Genomic DNA, 22,428 nt, shown 5'->3' with positions numbered 1-22,428 from the left:
CTGTGAAAAAAAAAACTGATATAGAACACAAGGATGCGTAACGTGGCATTCGTTTATTAGAAAAGCGTAAGCAGAGTAACTGCTACCTACCACACAGAATTACTCCGAATAGGACAACAGCGATAAACGAATACTTTGGTTTTGTTACTTGCCGTGTTCTTGACTAAAAGACAAACGATCAGTTCGATCTGAATCATTGTTCGTTTACTTTCGATTACACGGGCTGTGCGGTGGCGTATGATCTGCAGTTCGAAGTCTATTTAACGAAAGCTGTCGACTCCTGTTGTAACACTTAATTAAAGGTAATGCTAAGAGCATGGTTATAATTATCAAGAACAGCCGAAATTATCTTTTATTTATTATACTATATATCTAGCTTCTCGACTTTGTCTCCAGCTATTTATGACATACAAATCCATATAGCTCAAACATGTACTTGATGTTATAGTTAATATAAATTTGATATGTAATAAGGATTAATAAGCTATGAGGTGTATTTTCGCTAAATAAGTTTGTTACCTACGCATTTTTCTCTATAAGCCATTGGCTATCGAGAGTCGACATCGTGGCCTAAATTCAAAATCCTGATAGTATGTAAAGTGAATTTCTATTCAGGTTGCGCAATTTCGCTTTTAATTTTGCTCTCGCTCCTCTAGGTCTGTTTTGATATACTTTATACCTCGATGCATTTGTCTCTGTTTCTTGTAAACGATGAAGCCTAATATTGGGATTCAAAAGGCACATAACCATGACACGTGGGTTCCAGCAGACAACGTCTCTAGAACGCAGCTCAACACTCGCATATAATTACAAAAAATCACTCCCTCAAATGATTAAGTGTAATCGGTGCTGGAAAATAAGTAAAGTGAAAATGAATAAATTCGGTATTCATCTATATTCATTACTGCGGTAGATATTTTCCTATGAACGCTACGTACGTTTTGCTTAATCTAATTTCATATTACTAAATAGCTACAGTTAATGTATGTTGATTTAATAATATTTGATTCTTTATTGATACTAGTCAGAGTAATTACGGTGTATAATCGAACAGCGTTTGTATCGCATACCTGCTATGAATAGACATACTTTGACCTCGGTATTTATTAAGACGTTTTTCTAAACTGTGTTATAGTGTTCTTTTTACTATGTTTACAGCTGCACTCCGTAGGATGCAACACCGCCTGCATTATAAAAGTACCTAAATTTAGTATAGTTTGGTGCCCATCATATTTGTCAGTAGAAACCGTTCGGGTCTAAACCAACAGAAAAACGCAAGTCTATGAGAATGCGTTATCAACCGCAATAATCTTAAATCTAGTAGAATATTTTCATTGTGAACTTTCCAGATACGTTTTATTTTGCCTTGAATTGCTGCCTCATCCCGGAATCTTTTAAAATTACAGTGCAGCACCCTTAAGCTGATCCATATTGTTACAAGTAAATAGATCGCAGTCCCATTTTGTGGGATAACTTATAAGCGATCTGGAAAATTGATAGGCGAACAGGTGTCAGTGTATGGCCATGTCAGTGGCACCTTTACTAGAAATTTCAGCCTGCTTGTTGGCATCTGAGGACGGCGTAGAGGTCCGTTTCTCAGGATAGCCACCTCGTTTCCAAGCCAGCAAAGATAGGGCGCCAGTAAATGACTGCAAGGCGCTTGGTAGCATATCAGTCAATGCTACAAGAGAGGCGGCTTCAGGTATCATGCCGGCAGCGGCGAGTGAGTCTACCGTACTCTCAGCGACGGCCTGTAGGATAAGACATAGAATCATGTTAGAACCTATTTAGGTTATAGCAGTGATATTAGCCACCCAAGTAAATGTTTCAATTTTTATGTTCTTCAACTACTGCTTCCTACTTATTTATTTTGCTAAGCAAAATTCCAGGTACTTTTTATGTGACAGAAAACTATACCAAAAAAAGTAAAATCGGCATTCACCTCGAAATCGGGTTTTTGGACGAGTCGATCCAAAAGACCGGCATAATGCGGACCATCTACGAAATCAGGAGTAAGGCCTAGTTTCAGTAAACGATCTCGCATTCCATCGGTAATTTCCTGAAATTTCAAGCACTGTACAGCTACTATTCTCCAGCGGTATCCAAACTTAGAAAAAGCGATACATAGCTTGCGAAATCGCGGTTTCAAAAATGGCCACGTCATTTGTGTTGCAGACTTTTCTTTAGGAAAATTTATATTGTCAAATGCTAATAGACATGCTAATGTTACAATATGGTTACGTGGTATAGAAGGTGTAAATATAGCTCATAAAATTTCTTTAATTATGCGCCATCAGCTCAATAATAACAGGCAACTGCGGTAAACCATACTTTTATATTAGAGCAAACTTAGCACATATATATAAACAACAGTATTGTTCACGTACCCCAGGTTTAAGGTCGTGCACAATATCCAGTGCCCTGCTATGACATTCGGTCTCGTCCGATTCTAGCAGGAAGAGGGCTTTCTCCGTAGGTGTTAATCTATCTGCCCATGCATGCTCCAGTTGGTAAATGTCGTCGATGGTGAAAGGGTGGTATTTTCGCGCAATTTCAACCAAATTTAGGAAGGTCGCACCTGACGCCGAGGCCAAGCTGGGCATTTTTAACAGCAGTGATAACCAAGGCGACAGGACGCTGCAAAGGCAACAAAATTGAGGTATACTGGATACTTTGGCCCAGTACATTTTGTACTCAAGTATCGATCTACCGAATCTAGGGAATTACTTTCGTTCTCTTCTTCCTATACCTTGAGATAATATTTCTTGCATTAAGTAATTGACTAATAACTATGTACGTGAATAAGTTATGCTAATTAAAATTATATCAAAATCGAACTGTTTTACACACCATTCGTCAAAGGCTGGCCAGTATTGGAGAAGACTTGCGAGCGTGTCAAACTGTTCAGAATTCTCAGCGGCATCGAGCAGCCTTGAAAACAGTGCTAGACGACCTCCAGCGCTCGCGGTCTCTTCGGATTCCACGCTGATATCTGACCATTGTTCTTGCAGTAGAGCCAAGGTTTCGAGGTGAAGACGTATTGCCTCATCTTCTGGTTTAACCATACATACACACTCCTTGAGCAAGCGTAGAACCTCCAGTCGAGAAGACAGAGTTACCGCTACAGATGGTAGTGTTCACATAAGAATCATTTGAATGTAAGAGTAGTAATTTTATATATTATATATAATTATATAAAAGTTATATAATTAACGTATTTACGAGCTTATGGTAAACTTAAAAGCGTAGAATCACATTTTCGACATATACTTATATCAGTTTACATTTATAACGTTTATAACGCTGGGCGTTTAAATCTAAAACCATTTTTGTTTAAGTCAATCTGGTTAGTAAGCTTGATTGATCAGATGTACCTTTGTCAAGACAGAACGGCCGGACGAGTTCGACTACGGCCCGATCGAATGAATTTTTGTTGCTGCTAAGTTTGGCGCCTGTCTTTAAAAGTCGTCGCATAATTGAGATGGGTTTCCTTGTCTGAAATGCTAACTGAATAGGATCCCTTTTCGGTAGACTGCTATCATGATTTTGGTGGTTATCGGCGGTTACTGTTGCGGTTGAAGTGGCCTCCTTTACTAGTCTGTCCACAACAAGTCGCGTAGCTCTTAAGAAGATCTCAGAAGGGGAGTAATTGATAGCAGCTGACGGACAGATAGACAGCAAGCATTCGAGTAAACCTGGATCACACTCTTGGAGCGCGCAGTGCATCAGGAGCTCTTCCAACTGAAATTATATGTTTCATAGATGATTTATGTAACTAAATTGCCGAAGCCTAACTGTTAAATAGAGAAAGTAAGGAAACTAGGTCCGCTTTATTGGGCTAAATCTCCTATTCTGAATACTTCACTAATAGCGCCGTACAGCTAGCAATCATTAACACAGATAATCCTTTTCAAGTAACTTACTTTAATTTTCTCGCCAGCCGTCATCTCAAACATATCGACGTAAGCAGCCAGTCGAGGGTTCTCAGCTGTGTTAAGCAGTTCGTTGACGAAGCCATCCTCGATTTTCTGTAGATGCTGTAGGAACCCTGCAAGACGTGTCTGAAGCTCTTCCCAGCTGTTTATAGGGACTCGCTGATCAGACCGATCCGTACTGACGGTGACAGGCTCTGATGAACTGCGAGAAGGAGAGACCGGCCCAGCAGATGATTCAGCAGCTTTTTTGGCCATGCTTTTAGTGAAAGCCAAAAACGATTTGAGAATTTCAAGACGATAACCTCGATTCAACTAAGAATTCAAAAACAGGGCGCAACAACGAACATTATTTGTTATCTCCCGTAGAAGTGTAGTGAACTGGAAGTTCCTATTTTTGCCAGTCGACGTGCCTCTAAGCATTTTTATATTATCATAGTTCTTTTTCAAGTGCGCACAAAACGTTCGTATACTTACTTTGTAAGCGGCAACAAACGGGTCAAAACAAACACCTATAATAAAGTCGAGTACGTCGTCAGGATCCAGGTATCGGATGTGTTTAAGATGCTTTTTAAAGAGATCCTTAAGCTCCGTACGAGAACGATCACCGGCAGCGATGAACTCGTTTTTGAGATAAAGTTGCAGAACTGTTGAACGACTAATTGAATGTAGCAATGACTTGAATCGGCCGCACACTCTTATCACTTCGTCTATGTTCATCTCGTCAATTACCTCCAACAGACTTGCCCGTTGCTCCTCAGTATTGCTGCTAATTAGACGCTTGAAGTCAACACCTAAAAAACAAAAATAATATGTTTTGCGTATCTTTCACCTGTCCGTGAACCAAAATACTTATGACGGTAACGCACTATATAAATCTGTCAGCCGTTTGGTCTCTGCGATATCTGCGTATATATGTATTGATTTATCTACCTGATTGACCATCACGCTTACTACACTAATTATTATTAATAAAGCATTAGTGATTTCTACACCCTAAGAGACTGAAAAAGGGGATTGAAGAAAAATTGCTGAGAGAATGAAAGAAGAGAAGAAAGAATGAGCTATTTTGTTTGACGAGTACTATACCATCCAGCTTCTTGTTAACAGTTTCTAGAAGCATCATGTAGGCTTCAATTCGCTTTTTATCTGACTCTCGTTGGGAGCAGCTTAACAGTAGATGGTAATACACTTTTAAAACATCGTAGTTCGTTCCACGTAGAACTGGATAGATCTTCTGGCGTAATGTATGCCACAAAGCCGATTTGTCTTCCTTAAGGTGCTTTTCGATAATTTCCTCTTGAAGGCGTGCCTCAATTGCTGAAGGGTCAGTCGCAGAACGGAAAAGGTGCTCGAGATGGCCAAGGCACACGTCGAATTCAGGCACGTCATAATGACGAGCAAGATTCAAAGCTACGCGAAGTGTTTCCAAATCCTCGCATCTGGAACGAGTTCGTATAATAATAACAATGATAGACTGAAATAATAAACTCGAAATATTAGTGTCAAGATTAAAACTAACATGTATTATAATGACTTCTCATTAACATAGCCCATTGTATAGGGAAATTCATGCGCGACGGATAAAGGTTACTCAGAAAAATGTAATTCGAGATTATGCTTATCGCCATATAACGCTATAATAACTTACAACGCCATTCCAAGTATGGTATCTCGTTTGTACTGTTCATCGTGACCGAAACGCCCGACATCAACTGTCCCTCCACTTTGCTGCTGCACCAACTCTGCTCGGCACAGATCAGCCTCCAACTGATGGAATTTGCTTACTAGAACGCGCAGTGACTCCGTATCTTCCGAATGACACTCCAGTGATTCTATATGTTTAATAAGCTAACAAAAACAACGGAACAACAATGCAATTTTGACTGTACTGAAATTTAGTTCGTACAAATAATAATAATCCACTATCCGGGTTAACGCATGAAACGCATAACCATCACGGCAAAAACATGAAGAGTTCGAGTGGCCATTGTGCTTTATAGCGTATTGACCGGCCTTGTCTACTAAGCATAGCATATTTTCTACTTTTATCATTTCGAAATACTCTGCTAGTGGAATACATGCAAGATTAACACTGAGCGAAGCCTGTTTCTATAATTAGAGATGTTATTGAATCCATAATGATTTAAGTTTATATTATGAATTGTTTATGGCGACCAACCTCGTCTCTAGACATTTTCACGAACACATCGCCTTTGATGTGACCCTCCTGAGTTTCCCGACTGATTGTTGCAAGTGCAAACGTATATCCCCCTAGTTGAAGGCAGTGCCGAGTATAGGGCAACTGTTGCAAAAAAAGCTCCTCGGCACGCCGCACATCGCGCAGCTGCAACAAGTGTCCTAAAGCCAATAGAACATCGTCTGCGAGGTATTCGCTGGCTAACGAAAGTAGCACTACAAGAAAAATTGTTATTAATAAACAAATAATTCATTTAAAAATGAAACTAAATATCATTGTACTAGTGACAAATATCTGTGTCCATATATTTGATCTTCAAGTTCATAAAGTCGTCACCTTTTTCAGGGGCTGCTATCACACATACGATGTTCGTACATAAGACGACATAACCTGTAATATAATCTGGCGCTCGCAATGGGTCTAAGGACTTATTTACTTCTATAAAAAATGCTTATTCAGAAAATTTACGCCAGCTCACTGAGCATTCAAGATGATAGTCGCTATTGTTCTTACGCAAACTCCTTTACATTTTCAATTCATATATATATATATGTATATAGCAAACAAACGTAGGTACTTACTGTCATCGTTTATAGACATGACGGACTTCGTCCCATTGATCCGGTCATTAACTGCAGCGAAATGCATTACCGTAGCCAACTGAGGCAGCGAGTAAGTTCTACTGGAAATGCTGGACTCTTCAAAAATATCTTCGGTGTACTTGATGGCGTGGAAATCAGAACTTAACCGTGAATGTAAGGTTTCCTCGCCCCACAAACCAGAATAGAAAGCTGGTACGCTCCACTTCGTCAACGTTTCCCTAACAGGGATTTTTATTATCAGTATGTTTTTATTCTATTATATTGATAATCAGTACATTTGCTACTTCGCCTGAAAGCTACGTCACTACAAGATAAAAGTAAACCGCATCCATTTTAGGTAACATGTACGTATTTACCAAATTGGTTATTAGCATCGACAACGCCTCACGGCACGTGATGTAAGATAATCTCTATTAATTTTTTAGTAAGTTTTTCTGTTCAAGTTAATTGTGTTTCAATCGCCTTTACTAATGAGACAATCTACAATAATTAAACGCGACCTAGACACTAGCACGTACCTTTCTGTGTAAGCTTGTTTGTTATTTTTTAGTGTAGAGTCTTCTAGCGGGGAGTTAGAAGGTCCGACAACTTTCACAGCGCCTTTTACTGTTTGGGCTACAATGGGAATTACCTTCAAATTTGAATAATAATTATGATTTCCAATTAGATGATCACCAAGTCAAATAATGAATTCAAAATTACTAAGATAAATGCAACAAAGGAAACGTCATTCGGTGAAAATATTTTGTAGTGAGACAGGTCAGCGCTTTAAGCGATTGCGATTTGAATGCCTGGTTCAGAAATGTTTTAACGTGTAGTCTCTTTGTTACTTGTCACTGCACGAATACGCAAGTGTTACGTCTAATGCATTGTTTCGTGATTATCGTTACGTATGCTTCTTCACTGGTGTTCCGTCCTACAAAGATGTGATGTTCTTCATTGTTAAGGAAAAGCAATGAGCTACATACACTTGCACGAGTTAACCATTTTATATTAGATTTGTTTGTTCTTTATTAGACTCCTAACTCAGTAACATTTTACGTACCTTACTGACAAATTGCTTAGCGGTGTCGACGGCGTCCGCCGGGAATGAAGAAAGGGAAATCTCTTGTCGTGAGTTATATTTCTGCTCCAGCGAATGATAATATTGCTGCTGACGAAAAACCAAGTGGCCTATTTAGAGCACATACGTATTTTTATAATATTTTTGGTATTGTTATTTCTGAAAAAGACATCCTTGAAAAGAAAATATATTTAATTAGCAGGCAACCCGCTTTTTCACGTCATATGCGAAACGACATATATATCGTTTAGCTTTTCGCACTCGATAAGCTATGTGAACATAATTTTATACACACCTGATGTTGTATATTGTTCTTCTGTTCGATAAGTTTATATAGATGTTGAGATGGAGCGTGAACCACACAGAAGTCAATCAGTTTTTGCCGTTCGTCGAATCTTTTTAAATCGTCACAGCTAGCTAGTCGAGCACACGCTTTCCAGCCTAGAGAGGAAACCAAAAGCACTCCCCCCCCTTAACGGAGAACTACATATATTTCCTTACACGCATTTAAAACAGATTGAAAGTAACTCTCTTGCATACATAACAGAGTGACAATAAACTCAGATAAATTTTCGTCCTAGACTTACTTGCCCGATAGTTCTATGCATGACAGCACACACATACATACAGTGACCATACATAAAACCTCTTACCAGAAGGAATCCGAATTTCCCAAAAGTTTATAGTTGTGAATATAACGAACAAGCTTATTGACAATTTTTTGTGTAGGAAAACTAATGTAATTGTACCTAGATTTCCGTCTACGATATGGATAGGGTTGACCTCATCAACCTTTTTCCACTAAACGAGTGTTTCTGCTTATTCCTTGACCAAATGTTTACCGCAGTCAGATGGTGAATCTTGCAGGACCTCTCTGCGCCGTCTTACGTAGGGGTTTAAATGGCTAGGTCGGTATTAGTTCCCGCGTGCTTTTGACACTTGTAAAGAGTCTGCGCGGGACAAGCCATTAGTGCAGTAGCTGGAGACATAACAGGAAATACCTACACTTTGATTTCTTGCAGACTGCAACAATTTAGCCTGTCATAGAATGCGTGTAGTGCACGAAAACCTTGACGTTCGGTCCATAAAGATTCAGTTAACTTAAGGGCATAAACCTTTACGTCTGCTGCATGGACCGAGAAGTAACTGGAGGGCTGTCGTAATCTTACAAATCTACTTCTCAAACGATCTGCATTTCTATCTGACCGTGTTAGCGATTAAACAACACTGCCGCAGATAAGCATACTAGATTCTTTATGCCATTTGTCAACAGTTATCGTATGGAGCTAAAGTAATTTTAGAAAAACAATAAGTATTATCGAGCTGCTTTTTTAATACTCGTTAATGGTTATCGTTATAGAGACACGGCAAAGTACTCTCTGTAGCCCACTAAAGTTTGACTTGAACAATCAGACCGCGCCACCTGCTGTGACGCATTTGGAATGCTTAGGTTATATATGAAGGAATTAACTGAACATAGAGTTTTCTGTAAGGCACTCGAATTGGACTATTTGTTCCAAAAAAATATATATCTGGGTTCTCTACCAGAGGAGACCTGAAGCCTTACAGGAAATTGTACGTTTCATTTTAAGCTGGTGAGGAAACTCTGAGGCAGTTGGCAGAGCGACACAATATTTGAGGCTAAACCAGTCATATATATACATAAAGTTTTTATTTACAAGTAAAGATGAAGAGTAGTATTTGATATCATTGAATTTTTAAAAGCTCACCACTAACGTGTTCCCCATGCACGATGCGTTGGCACAACGAAAGAGCAGTGTTAAGGTCGCCTTCTCGTTGGGCGATTTCAGCAACCATCGACAAAATGGTACCCACAGCCGTCGGACCCTCTTCCTTGTAGACACCAAGATACTGTGCCAGCTGGTTTATCTAAATTGTGGTAAACAACCGATCGCCCAATCAGCAGCAAATTATTAGTAGTTATTATCTGTAAGAATCTGTAAGTTTCCAGATTTTCTACCGGTGTATGAATTTATTAGGGCAATTTATAGAAACAACTGATCTAATCGTACTTAAATCTTATGTCCAAAATAGGTGCTGTATTAACCCGTTTAAATCAAGATAACACGATACTATAGTGGGTCAGTGCAAATAAAAAAAATAGGACTCGTTGCGTAATCTAGGTAACGGTCATAAAATTGTTCTGCATTATCAAATGGGGAAGTGTGGCTAACCTTATTGAAACTTCTATAGTTTGTCTTGTTGCAAACAAGAGCCTCCTGAATCAACTTCATCTTGTCAGCAGATCGTACTGAAAATAGGAAAACCTTGTTATAAGACATGTCCTATCAATAGATACAACAGAAACGATGCCAGCAGTTGAACAAAAATGTAGATTTTAACATAAAATTTCCAAAACCGCAAGAATAAAAATGCTTAGCGCACGTATTAATACAACTAGATATATTCTCGATATATGTAGAAAAAAAGCGAGAAAACTATCGTACAAAATAAAGTCTTATCTATATAGTCTGGTTGCATACCTAAAAAAGTTTGGATGGTTAGCTAATGTAGACTCGTAACACAAACGTACTATATATTGGAAGACTTTGTACGCCGAGTTTACTCAAAAGCGGAAGGGCTTGTATGAGGTCGAGTTCTTTCTGTACCTCACGCTTTATGTCTTCACCTAGATCCTTAAGGTCCGTATCACCTATTAAAGAGAGACAGGCCGTAGCTAGAGATACGCTGGGATCGTTGGAGGACGTTGCCGAATCGACGTAATCACATGCAGCGTGTAGGACCAGGCGATGCGAAATGGTAGGCGAAAGTCGATACGGAAACATCAAGGTGTCATCCGTTTGCTGCTGATGCTGCCTCCGCATGGCGTTTGTTCAGACAAGTTCAAATCAAGTCATGTGAATAGAAAAAATATTAATCGAGTACTAGACTAATAATCCTCCACAACCATCGTTCATATGACCACCTTATGGATTTCTGTTATATAAGATCAAAGGCAGCACAAGTATTAACTTGTCTATGGCTTTAAACAAACAAAAGCTAATTGGCTTGCTAGATGTGACAATCGTACCCATTATCCGATAAAAAAAAAAGTTCATCTTTTTCACTGTTCCCAACAGTGTAAAGTTCACAACGGTTTAACACGTTTACTACATAGTGAATAACACGGCCTCGATTTTGGAGTAGTAGTCGATCGTACTTACCTTGATACACTATTTTGAAACTTCACTTCCTTGCACTGCATCGCTGTTATATTTGCATTATTTTTTTTGGCATAAAGCGCCAGATACGAATTTTTTTATACCCATTTAGTGTAGCAACCAGATTTAATGATACTGCCCAAAAATCACATTACGTGCCACATTACGATAATATAAATTATCTACTTCATTATATGTTTGCTTGACTTTGATCTAAGTACGACGCTGCTATTAATATGTCTTCAAACTTACCTGAGCAGAAATTGTTGTTTTGATATTCATCAGACCTTTTGCAATATGTATGTTGTCGTGATTCGTTGAACTAAGGAGGGCCTGACACATTAGCTTTATTTCCCGAAGCCAAGGCAGCCATGTAAAAGTAAAAATCAAAACATATTGTACGTTTTTGTTTCAATAACAAAATTGATTACAATATTTCACATTTTCTCATGATTCGTTAATATGTACATAATTTGTCACCGGAAAAAAACGACAGGCGGAAATAAATAAAAAAAAGAAACGTCAATGTTACCAGCTACAACTCAGGCAATTCCACGATAATTACTTACCTCGAAACAACGATCCAAATCGAGAGCTGGCAAAACTTTTTTCAAAAAACCGTGACAGTTTTTAGCGACGCAAATCCAATCCTGATGATCAAGACAAGGTGATTTTTTTGATAGGCGGCGAAACATTTTCCCTAGAATATCATGTATTGCTTCACCGTCTTGTTCGATTTCGGCCACCTGAAGGAAGGCAGCCGTATAAAAAGCCATAAATGAATAATGTGGCCTTCTCTAGGATTAGTAGAGCATTTACATTCGTTTTGCTTTAGGAAAAAATTCCTTTACTGAGTGTTCATACTAAATGTGATTACTTCACCTGTGCTAAGTTTAATTCAGTTCCATACTCGCCAAAGAACTGAGCGGTATCAACTCGGTTGCTGAGTTTTCCAAGTCGATCATACAACGAGTTGATCTGATTCGTGGCAGACCTCGGACGAGTGGGCAACAGTGAAAGTAGTTTGTGACACAGTTGCAGTTGTTCGTGTTCACGGGACGCCTCAATGCACGCCAAAGCAATCTCCACCCGATGATCTGCACATCGAGACCGGTTTTACAAATCAAACCAGCTAACGAATAATTATCATCACTGAACCGTCATTACGTAGAAAATAGTAAAATATTGAAAAATTTTAAATGTAAATGAACTCCGTATACTAACCAAGATCTCCAATGACTGAGTGTGTAACGAATACACCATCCGCAGCTGTAAGGAAATCCCAAACCCTAAGTACCCTGTCCATATTGTGGGCTGCCTGCTCGGTCAGATGGCCTTTGAGAAGCTCTAGCTTTGCTCCCGGGCACGATCGCTCGCAGCGTTCAATGAATGGCAACAACCATTCACGAAAACACGTGCTATAAGATGAATCATTTGCCTGATTCACGTTAAACAAGACACAATTTGTCATATGCTAATTTTTTTAACGAAGCCTTTATATATACATAAATATGCGTAAGACTGAAAATAAATCACTTGTTTAGAGTCAATAGTCTACAAGCAAATGAGAAGGATCAAGAAATTAACATATTAATCTACACTCATGATAAAGGTAATTGTATTACATGAATAGCAGGTCCTATGCCGAGATAATCTATAGTAATTTATCCTATAGTGAGAAATACTAAATGAAGATGTGCACGACAGCTAATCATCTTTCGGTGTCATATTTACCACTACCTCACTGTTATTGGACGATCCAACCACAATAGATACATCCCATATACAAATCAACGCAAGGTACTGTATTGCGTAGGGCCCTATTTATAAGTTGGACAGACTCATTAAGGAAAAGAAGTTCAAATGTTTACCACACTGACCGGGTTCAGTTTCCCAAATGGCGTCGAGCTATATTTTCTTCTAATAAGCTATTAAATAAAAATAAGTTTGCTTCAATTCAAATAGAATATAAATTACATATTCAGTTTCCTCATTCTGTCGTAAATGAAACGACGTCATTTCTGTATGACTATCAATAAAAAAAAACAACTTTATGGGATATAAAGCGACAATAATCCTATAATCAAGGGTAGTCAAGTCATTTCAGTTGTACTAACATTAGCCATAATTAAGTGTAATTGTTCCGCAAAGCTTTTATTTTCAATATCACGAAGCGTCACAAATTCCATTCCGCAATCGAATGCCATCATCTGTAAGAAAAAAATAGTCGATACAACTATATCATTACAGATTATAAAATTTGAATCCAGCACATCTGATTGCATATTGCTTTCACTTGTTAACGATACCATAATAACAGACAAAATTAGTGAAAGGCCAGTGTTTATTTTTTCTCACAAATACCTTAACAGAGGTGAGGTTATCTTTCAGCTGGGTAAGCTGCTTTTCCAAGTCTCCTTTGGGGTGTAGCTTCTGACAAGCCAAACGGACAAGATCCAACGCATTTTCAGTAAGCATCGTAAACTCTTCAATCATTTTTGCCCGGCTTAGATACCTAAAATGATATGTAGAAATTCGATTAATTAGTTCCGTTACTAATAGTGCCTACCTATTCGACAAACAAACGAATACAAGCTAGTACGCAAGTGCGACCATTTTTAACGCGCCACGTGTGAAACATCACCAGAACGAAATGAAAAAAATTTCGATTAAATCGATGGTGCTAAAGTTAGTTTTTGCTGTTTTGAAGTATTAGCGCTTTCCGAAATCGAGGGTACATATGAAAAATTAAAGCAAATTCGACTTTGGTTTAGGTTCAAAAGTATATTAAGGAACTAAAAGAGGCACTCAAATCATTTATCAATGTCATTCTCACAAATTGTATGCTTTTTAGGTAAGACACGTCATACACCATTATACATTACAAGAAGTTGGGGCGGTCGAATTAAATGTTCCGACACACTACTTACCATTGAGAAACCATCTCATAATTTGGTTGTTTTCCTGGGGCACATTGCCATTGCACAGTTTCGGGATTCTCCTCGTAGAATTCGCGCTCCGTCGACTCCCATTCTTCTACGAAGGGACTAATTAGCAACGACGAATATCATTATGGACATCGTCGTATAAATCATAATTCCAAAAATCATTACCAGCAGGTAAGCATCTACTGTCCTAATTTACAATGACCTGATACTTAAGTAACTGAATAAAACAGGTAAGTGATAGTTTTAACTGCACTATATTGTGCTCTACTGAGACCAAAATTGTTAACTGCCTGAGCTTTGCAGACAAAATGAATGGCTATAACGCACTTACCAGGGAACGAGGTTCTCTGCCCAGTCAGGTTCCGAGCCACTATCACCTGGTTGCCATTTTCGAATCGAGTATGGAGGTTTGGAACTGGCGTATGGCAAGATCTGTAAATTGCATCGGCATTCGTTGCATTCTGCTGGCCTACACAATTCATATTTAAATGTTTTTATATTTCATTTAAAGTAAATAATATGATCAATGTGATGCATTTCAGCACAGCTACCTTGGCGTAAATATCAGGACTGATTGTTTCTGGAAATTGGGTAAGCAAGGGTAGCCAATGATGTGCCAGCTGATTACTGTATTGAATTAGTAGTTCGAAAACGGGATCAGCTTTGCCGTCTCGCGCATAGTGAATGGCAACCGACAGTACACTTTGCTCACGAAACCAGCCAAACTCAGTACTCGAAAACGTGTTGTTGAAAGACTGCGAACAATGTAAGACAGCATAAAAAGCAGTAGGTTAAATTACTCAGAATGGAACAGCCCGGTTAACATATGTAAATATTATAATCCATCTATGTTTAATGGCAGTACCGCATGTAAATTTAAAAGATTTAAACATGCTAACGCTTGTCTCTTCACTCAGTGACACCTGCTGCAAAGTATAAGGTATCATTGGCAAGGCTTAAAAGAATGACTCTTGATTCTTCTACCTGGAGGCTTATCTAAAATGACATAATGACACACCGCTCTTCGTAAATACGGCATTCCACATTAAATGCACGTTTGCGAATATTGTATCGTAGTATTAATACCTCGTATATTTTTAGGGCTTCTAGATAGATAAGCAGTTTCCTGCGGCACTCTAATATCCACTTCTGGTACTGGGTCAAACGTTCGGGTCGTAGAACGTCCCGAATGATCTTTTTTCTCATGGCCTCCTCTGCAGCGATGTCCTTATCCGCTATATCTTCGCGTTTAGTTCCGGCAACGAAAAACACATTGGTAATGCGAATGCCGTACAGAAACAACTCACGACAGGACACCGCCTGTGAATTTGGATTTAGTTGTTATAATTCGGTGTAATATATATATATATATATATATATATATATATATATTGGCGGTGAAGTCGTACTGCAAACACGTATAACATAACTAAAGGGTTTTTCTAATCGACAGGGGTAAGAGTTTGCAACAAGAAAGTCAAGAAAGAAATAAACAGCTTTTTAAACAGAGAGTACTGGAAAATGAGCTAGAAACTAAAAGCGAAAGGAGTCCTTGGACTCTATAAAAACTAATCCATATATCAGTGAAACCAAGTTGTTCAAAATAATTGTGACTGATGTTTTTAGACTCCAATCGAATTCGCCGCTGAATTGACTCACATCACTTGGTAATTGGTTCAAACATTCGTTAAGAACCCACTGGCGGTCGGAGACACGATGCAAGTAGGCGTCAATATTTGCTTTACACGGTTCCGCTCGATGCCATTGACGCTGGAATACGGGATCGGGATCGAGGTCGTAACGGGCCGCTAGTGACAGGGCTTCCTCGTATTCGCCATTTTCGATCTAAATAGGCATTCCATAAAAAGTATTAGAGGAGCTATAAATTTGGAGAAGCAGGCTACCTAAGCATTTGAGGGGAGATTATTTATCGATTTAAGGTTTAGGTAAGTTTTAAGCCTTACGAATTGGCCGACAGTACAAATCCCCAAACATTTTACTTTTAATTCAAAACCATTCAAAGTTCACACATTATCTCTTTCCTTTTCACGCTTACCATTGATTACAGTATGTAACTAATGGCTACACCTGATTCATATCTTTCAATTTTTCTTCTATACCTTAACAGAAAACAGTTCCGAAGGACTTGTAGCTTTCACACCGAGCAGGCGATAGATTTTGACCACTCGTCTAGGTTTTGCATCGTCCCCAAAGTCCATATCAGCCACATATTCCAATGTCCTTCGTAGAGGTCCAAATCCTAGCAACCAACGCACCCACGACGGACTTGTCGTAGTATTGGTAGAGTCTTCGTTATCCACATCTTCCTTCAGAAGGCTGTTCTCTAACTCTGAACCAATGAACGAGGAATTCGCTCGCGTTCTCGATAAGCCCATCTGCCATTCACACTGAAGTTGGAATCAAGCCAATTAGCAACAAATATTAAAAAACATTAAAACAAGTTAACGGAAACGATTAAGTGTCAAATAAAGTATGGTAACAAATATTAAATTAATTCTGATTAACTGTGAATATATAAGTGGTCGCCGAAAAACAGACTACGTGTTTAGACCTGAAACCGCCCTCCCTACTTTTTTGTTCTCAGAATAATAAGCAACCCTTCATATCCCTATTTTTGATCAAAGCAAAAAACTATCAACAGAAATGACAACAACAAAAGGCGCTACCTATCCTGTTGAAAACTAGGGGATCAGGTATCTCGCTTACAATAATTCATCTACTTTTTGACATGTCACTGCTTTTTCCGAAGTTATAAAACGTATTACAACTAAGCACTGCTTTAATTTACGAGAAGCGCATCTGTTTTGAAGGTATATAGAAAACGTCCTGCTAAATCCGTGGTAAATTATATGTCATTTGCTTTTTTGTATCATCCCTATAAGCACTGTAGACTGTTTACCTCTAATGTGAGAAATTCCTGCGTATCTATTGCAGCCAATCTAGGTGCCAATCCGAACCATTCAGGATTGTCGCCTAAAAGATTTCGTTTACTTTCTAATGACATGACGCATATTGACCCAGCCCTGAAAAGATAAGCATAATTGTATATATTTAGGGTTAGCGCCTACGATAAAAATAGCACAACAGATTTCGTATAGCACCAATTGGGTTAGGTTACGTTACACGGTCAATACGAGGTTCTTAGAAAACACATTATTATTTAACCCAACACTAACCTTCTCACTATAACAATAGTTTGTTCGTTCCACCATTGGACGGTTATTACGTCCCAAAATCCACGCGTCTTCTGGTGTAACTGACATTCGCTATCTGGCAGGTACGGGTTCGTAGTTTCAAAAGCTGGCAGCTCAAACGACTGCCACACCCGGGTGAGAATAAGGCCAGGCAGCGACCTGCATTACGTTAGAAAAGAAAACAATGGGAAATTAAAAAAAACACCCTTCCAGCACACTGAAACTTTGCCAGCGTTATCAATTATGTTAAATTTGGTCTTTTTTTTTTTCAACAAAATATTTATGTGGAGAATTAATTCCGCAGAGTCAGCCGGCATTATTGTTTTCGGCTGACTCTGAGTCTCATGTAATAGTACTAACGTGATGACGTAATTAACGTGGCCTGCCTATGCTAATGGTCGTCCTAGCACCCAGAACTATTTTTATGAGTAAAAAAATAAAATTGGTCCCTGTTGTAGGAAATACAAGATGCCCCCTACATAATAGCCAGCCTTCAAAGATTAGAAAAAACATGCACGGTTTTGCTTTTATTTGAGATATCAAATTAATTAATACAATTATGATACAATTTGTAGAATGGCTGGAGAATCTTATAGTGATTGTTATACTTTTTTTGTAATACTTGTTTTATATGTTAAATTAAATATTAATTTGAAAATGTTGAAGATGTTAGAGTTTATGGACAAATGAACATATCCATGCTTTTCTGCTTTTTGTATTTCGACACAGCTCGCTTGCCTGTACTGAGAAGCGGTGGAAGTACCTCTGTCGCATCTTTCGAATTCTGCTTCCCCCGCTTCACCCTTTTCGACTAATAATATCATATCGACCGCGATTAGGCTTAATGGGGGATCGGTTTAGTTAAGCCATGGGTCACGAAGACGTCATTACCTCAATAGTGATGATAATAATTGTAGATTTTCATCCTTTGATCCATTACAACGCTTTGCAACAAGCTTTTTGGTAACTGTATATGCGTAATAAGTGGCCAGCAAAATACCATGCTGTAGCGTAAAAAGACACTGCTTCTTTGTAGCAAATCTAACCTGCCCTTAAAATTATAAAGGTAACCTTGTACCAGGGAGAAGCATAAAGGTAGAAAATATTACCATAAAGATTCTAAATATTGATAACTTCTCGTTTATAGCAGACTATGTTGTTAATGATAAAAACTGCAGTAGTTTTTCTCTTGTCATTCATGATGTTTTATCAGTCATTAAAAAATATTGCTATATAAAACGATGTTTAAAAGTCGCTAGAAATAGATGAGCTTTTAATGGCTTTGTCCATAAAAATTAAAATATTATACCAGAGTGAAATGGTGCTTGACGAGTGAAGACAGAGTAGTTGTTTGCCCGATGGTGAAACAGCCAGGCAGAGCACAGCGTCTTCGCAACCGACTCGAAAATATGTAAGCATCGACGAAAAGATACCACCCTAGAGAAATAAATGGATAAATTCACCTATGAGTATAGATAGATAAAAACAGAAGGGAAAAACAAAATAAGCATTGCCATAAAATTCTCTGTATTCGTACTAACAAATTCTTGCTCAAGCTTAAACAAAACTATAACGATTTACAAAGACAGCAGTTTTTTTCCGATAAACTCTATTCTTACTCGTGTGGTGTCCTGATATATCGTAGCAAGCTTTTCCAGATAGGGCTTCTCAGATAAAAATTTCCAGGCACTCAGGCCTGCTTCCTCAGCTACCAATGTCGGATCGTTTACATCTGCATGGTCCATCTGTCGTAGACTACCTTCACCGATCAACAGTAAGGAGTACCTAGATGAGGACGAATGAAATTAACAAAGGAAAATAGCATTCATGATCTTGAAGAGAAATACGGTCCCATAGTAGAAGACACTGTTTTTGCAAATCGATGAACTGCCGATCAAAACATGCTTACTTACCCTGGATGATAAACGACGGAGCCAATAGATGATCCATTTCTTAAAGGGATGTCGAGGGTAAACGCCGGTGAATATGATTCGCTGTTTACGAGGTAGCTACGAACCTGGCCATTATAAGAGACCAGAACAAGCTCGTACGACCTAAATACACAACAATGAGATACACAAGCACAAAAAAACAACCTGAAAAGCTTGCCGCCGTAAGCCTACTATAAAAGTCGAATAGTAGCACCATAACCTGAAAATGTTATCATGATATAATAAAATAAACAGCGATTATAAAGCTGTACGAACGCTGTTCTCTCCGCCATAGGTTTTTTGTGACGGTTTTTTTAAACAGATCTACGTTTTCCTCTGTATTAATAATTCTATTGTCCTTCCTTACAAACGTATAGCTACATTAGTGCTGGTTTTACTAGATCGAATTAAAGAAAAATCATATAACTACCATTGGGTCCGTTTAGTGTTATCTGTCCGGGTCCAGAGCATGTCAACAAGTGCATGACCTCCGGCCGCACCTTCTAACGCGGCCAGTGGATTGTCATTTTCTAGACTATACTGTAACCCTCCCGCTAGATCAAACATTTCAACTCGTCCGGAGGGCGAGCCAACAGCTAATAGTGATGAGTCAGGAGACCATGACAAACAACGGAAGTGTGTCTCCGCTTCTGGGGTTACTGTTCGAAAAAAAAATGTTTAGCAGTTAGAAAAAATCATAGATAGTAGTATCTTTATAGTATCTAACAAATCTCTTAGATGAATTTCAGTTAATCATCGTTATATAACAGCGTTTCAAAAAATGGCAAAAGAATACAGATAAACTACCGAGTAATTGGCTCAGAGAAGCAAACATACTTATGAAGATGCAATTTAAGACGTGTTTCCACTATTTGGCAATTTGAACAAAGTAAACAGGTAGCTTATTTTCGTTCCATACAATTCAAGCGGATGATGCTTACAGTGGCAGGTAGCCACGACAAAGCTAAAAGCGGCTCTCTCTTTGCCACTGCTACGAATTTCGACTGTCTCATTATGCTTGAGAATGGCACAGAGCCGATGGTCTGCTGATAGACTTAGCTGCCAGGGGGGAAATGAGGATCTGTGCCAGAGAATTGGTGGACACACGGACGATGTTGGCGTGAACCAACTAATCAAACCGGAACCACGGCTGCCTAAAAGGTACCCATGATAATATGTTTATTACAAAAGGTATGTATATAAAACTAGTTATCAATTTTTTATTGAATTTTTCAGTTATCTCTGCTGAGCGGAAATCTCCGATTTCGATTACTATAAATTAATATATGCTCTTATCACTTTGCCACAGGGGAAAAGTACTAGGCTAAGTTATATTCGAGCTCAGTGTTAGACATTACTGTGCATATAAATAGTTACATCTCACCTTCAACTATTTCCGAAAAAAATTACATAAAAGGAATAACATAACTTAACATGCACAATTTGAAAAGTACTTACGTCTCCTTAACGAGTCATCACCATATCCGAATTTTGTCTGAAATAACGAGTAGTTTATGAAACGACACTTCCATCGTCGTTTTTATAGTCGTATAGTAATGGTACATATATAGTTAACAAGAATTTAGATAATGTACAATTTAGGGTATGTTTTAATGTATCACAGTACTTTGGATTACCATTAATCATTATAATATACGATTTTACGGTGCCTTATTAAAAATTAAAGTTAGCTTTTGTTCTTGTCGTCGTCTCAATTCTTTTACAGCGCCGCCATCTTTTTTTCTAGGGAGTACACCAGTAGTTTCCCCAACTGAGAATATCGAAATGATGGCTATGAGATCCAATGTATTTTTCTTGAGGCAGGAAGTAATACGATCACGTTGTTTAATTAATAATTGACACCAACTATCGGACTCGTATGCAGTGATGAAGATGCAACAAAGCCAAACAATAGTTACTACAGTTTTCAAATCATTAATCGATATTTATGAAGTTGAAGTAACAAGTCATACTTTATATTAAGAATTTCTCAATTATAACAAGAAAATATTTTATGTAATAATATCTGTCTATTTTTTTAAGATTTATAGATCACTATATGGTTTACTTGTTAGAACAGACTATATTCATGTCTGTTACTCAACTTTAGGCTACGTTCCGCTATATATCCGGCTAAATAATTTTGGATAATACATCTAGACACATCTAAGCAAATATTTTCACTCAAGGCGTCTTAGAAAGTGAAGAGTTGGTCATTAATATCAGTAGTGAAAATACTTTTTACTTGTAAGTAAAATAAAACATAATAGAGAACTAAATCATTTTTTTAGGAAATTGTCACTGCGACATTTTACCTGCTACTTGCATTTTAATGTAGTCATCTATTTTAAGTCGATATGACGCCGATGCCATATACAGCTTTATCTTTCACACAAAGTGCTTCCTTGAGGAAAGTTATGATGCCACAGCAATGTCGCAGAGTCATACCAGCCCGCTTATATGGCAAACAGACGATTTGTTTAAAAAGAATTATAAAAATTACATATATCCATGCAAATGTGTATAGTTACCGGAAAACCACTAAAAAATCTGGAGCATTTTGAAGGTGTCTACCGATGGAGTAGACCTGTAAAACAGACTGTATATTGATTCGCGACTGTTGGATTTAGTTTAAACAACCGTTCAATGCGAAGATTAGCATACTGAATATAGTTTGCATTAAACAACGCAGACCACTTACTGAGCATATTCGTCATTTCCGGAAAATAAATAGCTTTATTTGTAAGAACAAACTTCCTATTGTCAGCGTCTCGCCGCTGACACATTGACTACTTGATACCAACCTAGTCAACAAAGAAATAACAACAACGGGTTTTTTAAGCAATAAACTATTTTTTCGACTTTTTTTTATTTCAGATAAAAACGGGATACATTGAAAGCCGCCCTTAGTAAAGTTCTGACAAATATTTATATATAGGCGGAACATAAATGTAGCAAGTAGTCAACAGCTGACCGTGAACAACCCCGCGCAGCAAATACGACGAGAGTAACTATTACTCACCACAAGTTCAGGCTCCTGAACCCACTCAGAATATATGAACAGTTCATAAAGAATGTCTCGCTCCTCCAGGGTCTTATCAACTTCAGTTGACATTGTCAACAGTATCTTGAACTGCAAAACGTCACGGACGCAAGTTAGAAACAGCAACGCTGCCGCGAAACTTCGTTGTTCTGAATTACACATACAATGGTTTCTATAGGGAAACAGAACTGAACACACACCACCGCTTTTCGAACATTTCGGTTTATCAACTCAGGGTGTTTCGGGCTACGTCAACGTTGCACATATTTGTTTGTGTTTTGAAAGCAGCAATTCCGAGTGCAACAGTGTGCT

At 38.3% G+C, this 22,428-nt stretch overlaps 1 protein-coding gene across 2 annotated transcripts; it reads right to left on the bottom strand.

Annotated features, from left to right (window-relative positions):
• Positions 1 to 21: 21 nt before the first annotated feature.
• LOC111254722 (NBAS subunit of NRZ tethering complex-like) lies at positions 22 to 22,409 on the bottom strand. 2 transcript variants are annotated; one of them, XM_022815867.2, is made up of 38 exons: positions 22,096 to 22,409; positions 20,532 to 20,568; positions 20,015 to 20,227; positions 19,504 to 19,732; positions 19,056 to 19,196; positions 18,762 to 18,927; positions 18,452 to 18,579; positions 17,125 to 17,301; positions 16,848 to 16,971; positions 16,048 to 16,335; positions 15,587 to 15,772; positions 15,014 to 15,247; positions 14,479 to 14,682; positions 14,259 to 14,359; positions 13,910 to 14,026; positions 13,344 to 13,494; positions 13,097 to 13,189; positions 12,204 to 12,417; positions 11,862 to 12,076; positions 11,549 to 11,725; positions 11,232 to 11,324; positions 10,352 to 10,631; positions 9,993 to 10,069; positions 9,528 to 9,687; positions 8,093 to 8,238; positions 7,780 to 7,884; positions 7,253 to 7,365; positions 6,714 to 6,952; positions 6,115 to 6,347; positions 5,584 to 5,783; positions 5,022 to 5,374; positions 4,410 to 4,726; positions 3,924 to 4,247; positions 3,375 to 3,741; positions 2,851 to 3,121; positions 2,388 to 2,637; positions 1,943 to 2,059; positions 22 to 1,751 (listed from the first exon to the last, which is right to left on the bottom strand). In XM_022815867.2, the coding sequence occupies exons 1-38, from the start codon at positions 22,276 to 22,278 to the stop codon at positions 1,512 to 1,514; spliced, it is 7,263 nt and encodes a 2,420-aa protein (XP_022671602.1). In that variant the 5' UTR covers positions 22,279 to 22,409; the 3' UTR covers positions 22 to 1,511. The 2 variants fall into 2 exon arrangements, with proteins under 2 accessions (XP_022671602.1, XP_022671603.1); XM_022815868.2 differs by lacking the exon at positions 20,015 to 20,227.
• Between the last annotated feature and the right edge of the window lie 19 nt (positions 22,410 to 22,428).

Source organism: Varroa destructor, unplaced genomic scaffold (assembly GCF_002443255.2).
Source record: "Varroa destructor unplaced genomic scaffold, Vdes_3.0 BEIS01000007.1, whole genome shotgun sequence".
Taxonomy (NCBI): Eukaryota; Metazoa; Arthropoda; class Arachnida; order Mesostigmata; family Varroidae; genus Varroa; species Varroa destructor.
This window is presented reverse-complemented; position numbering and strand designations above follow the sequence as displayed.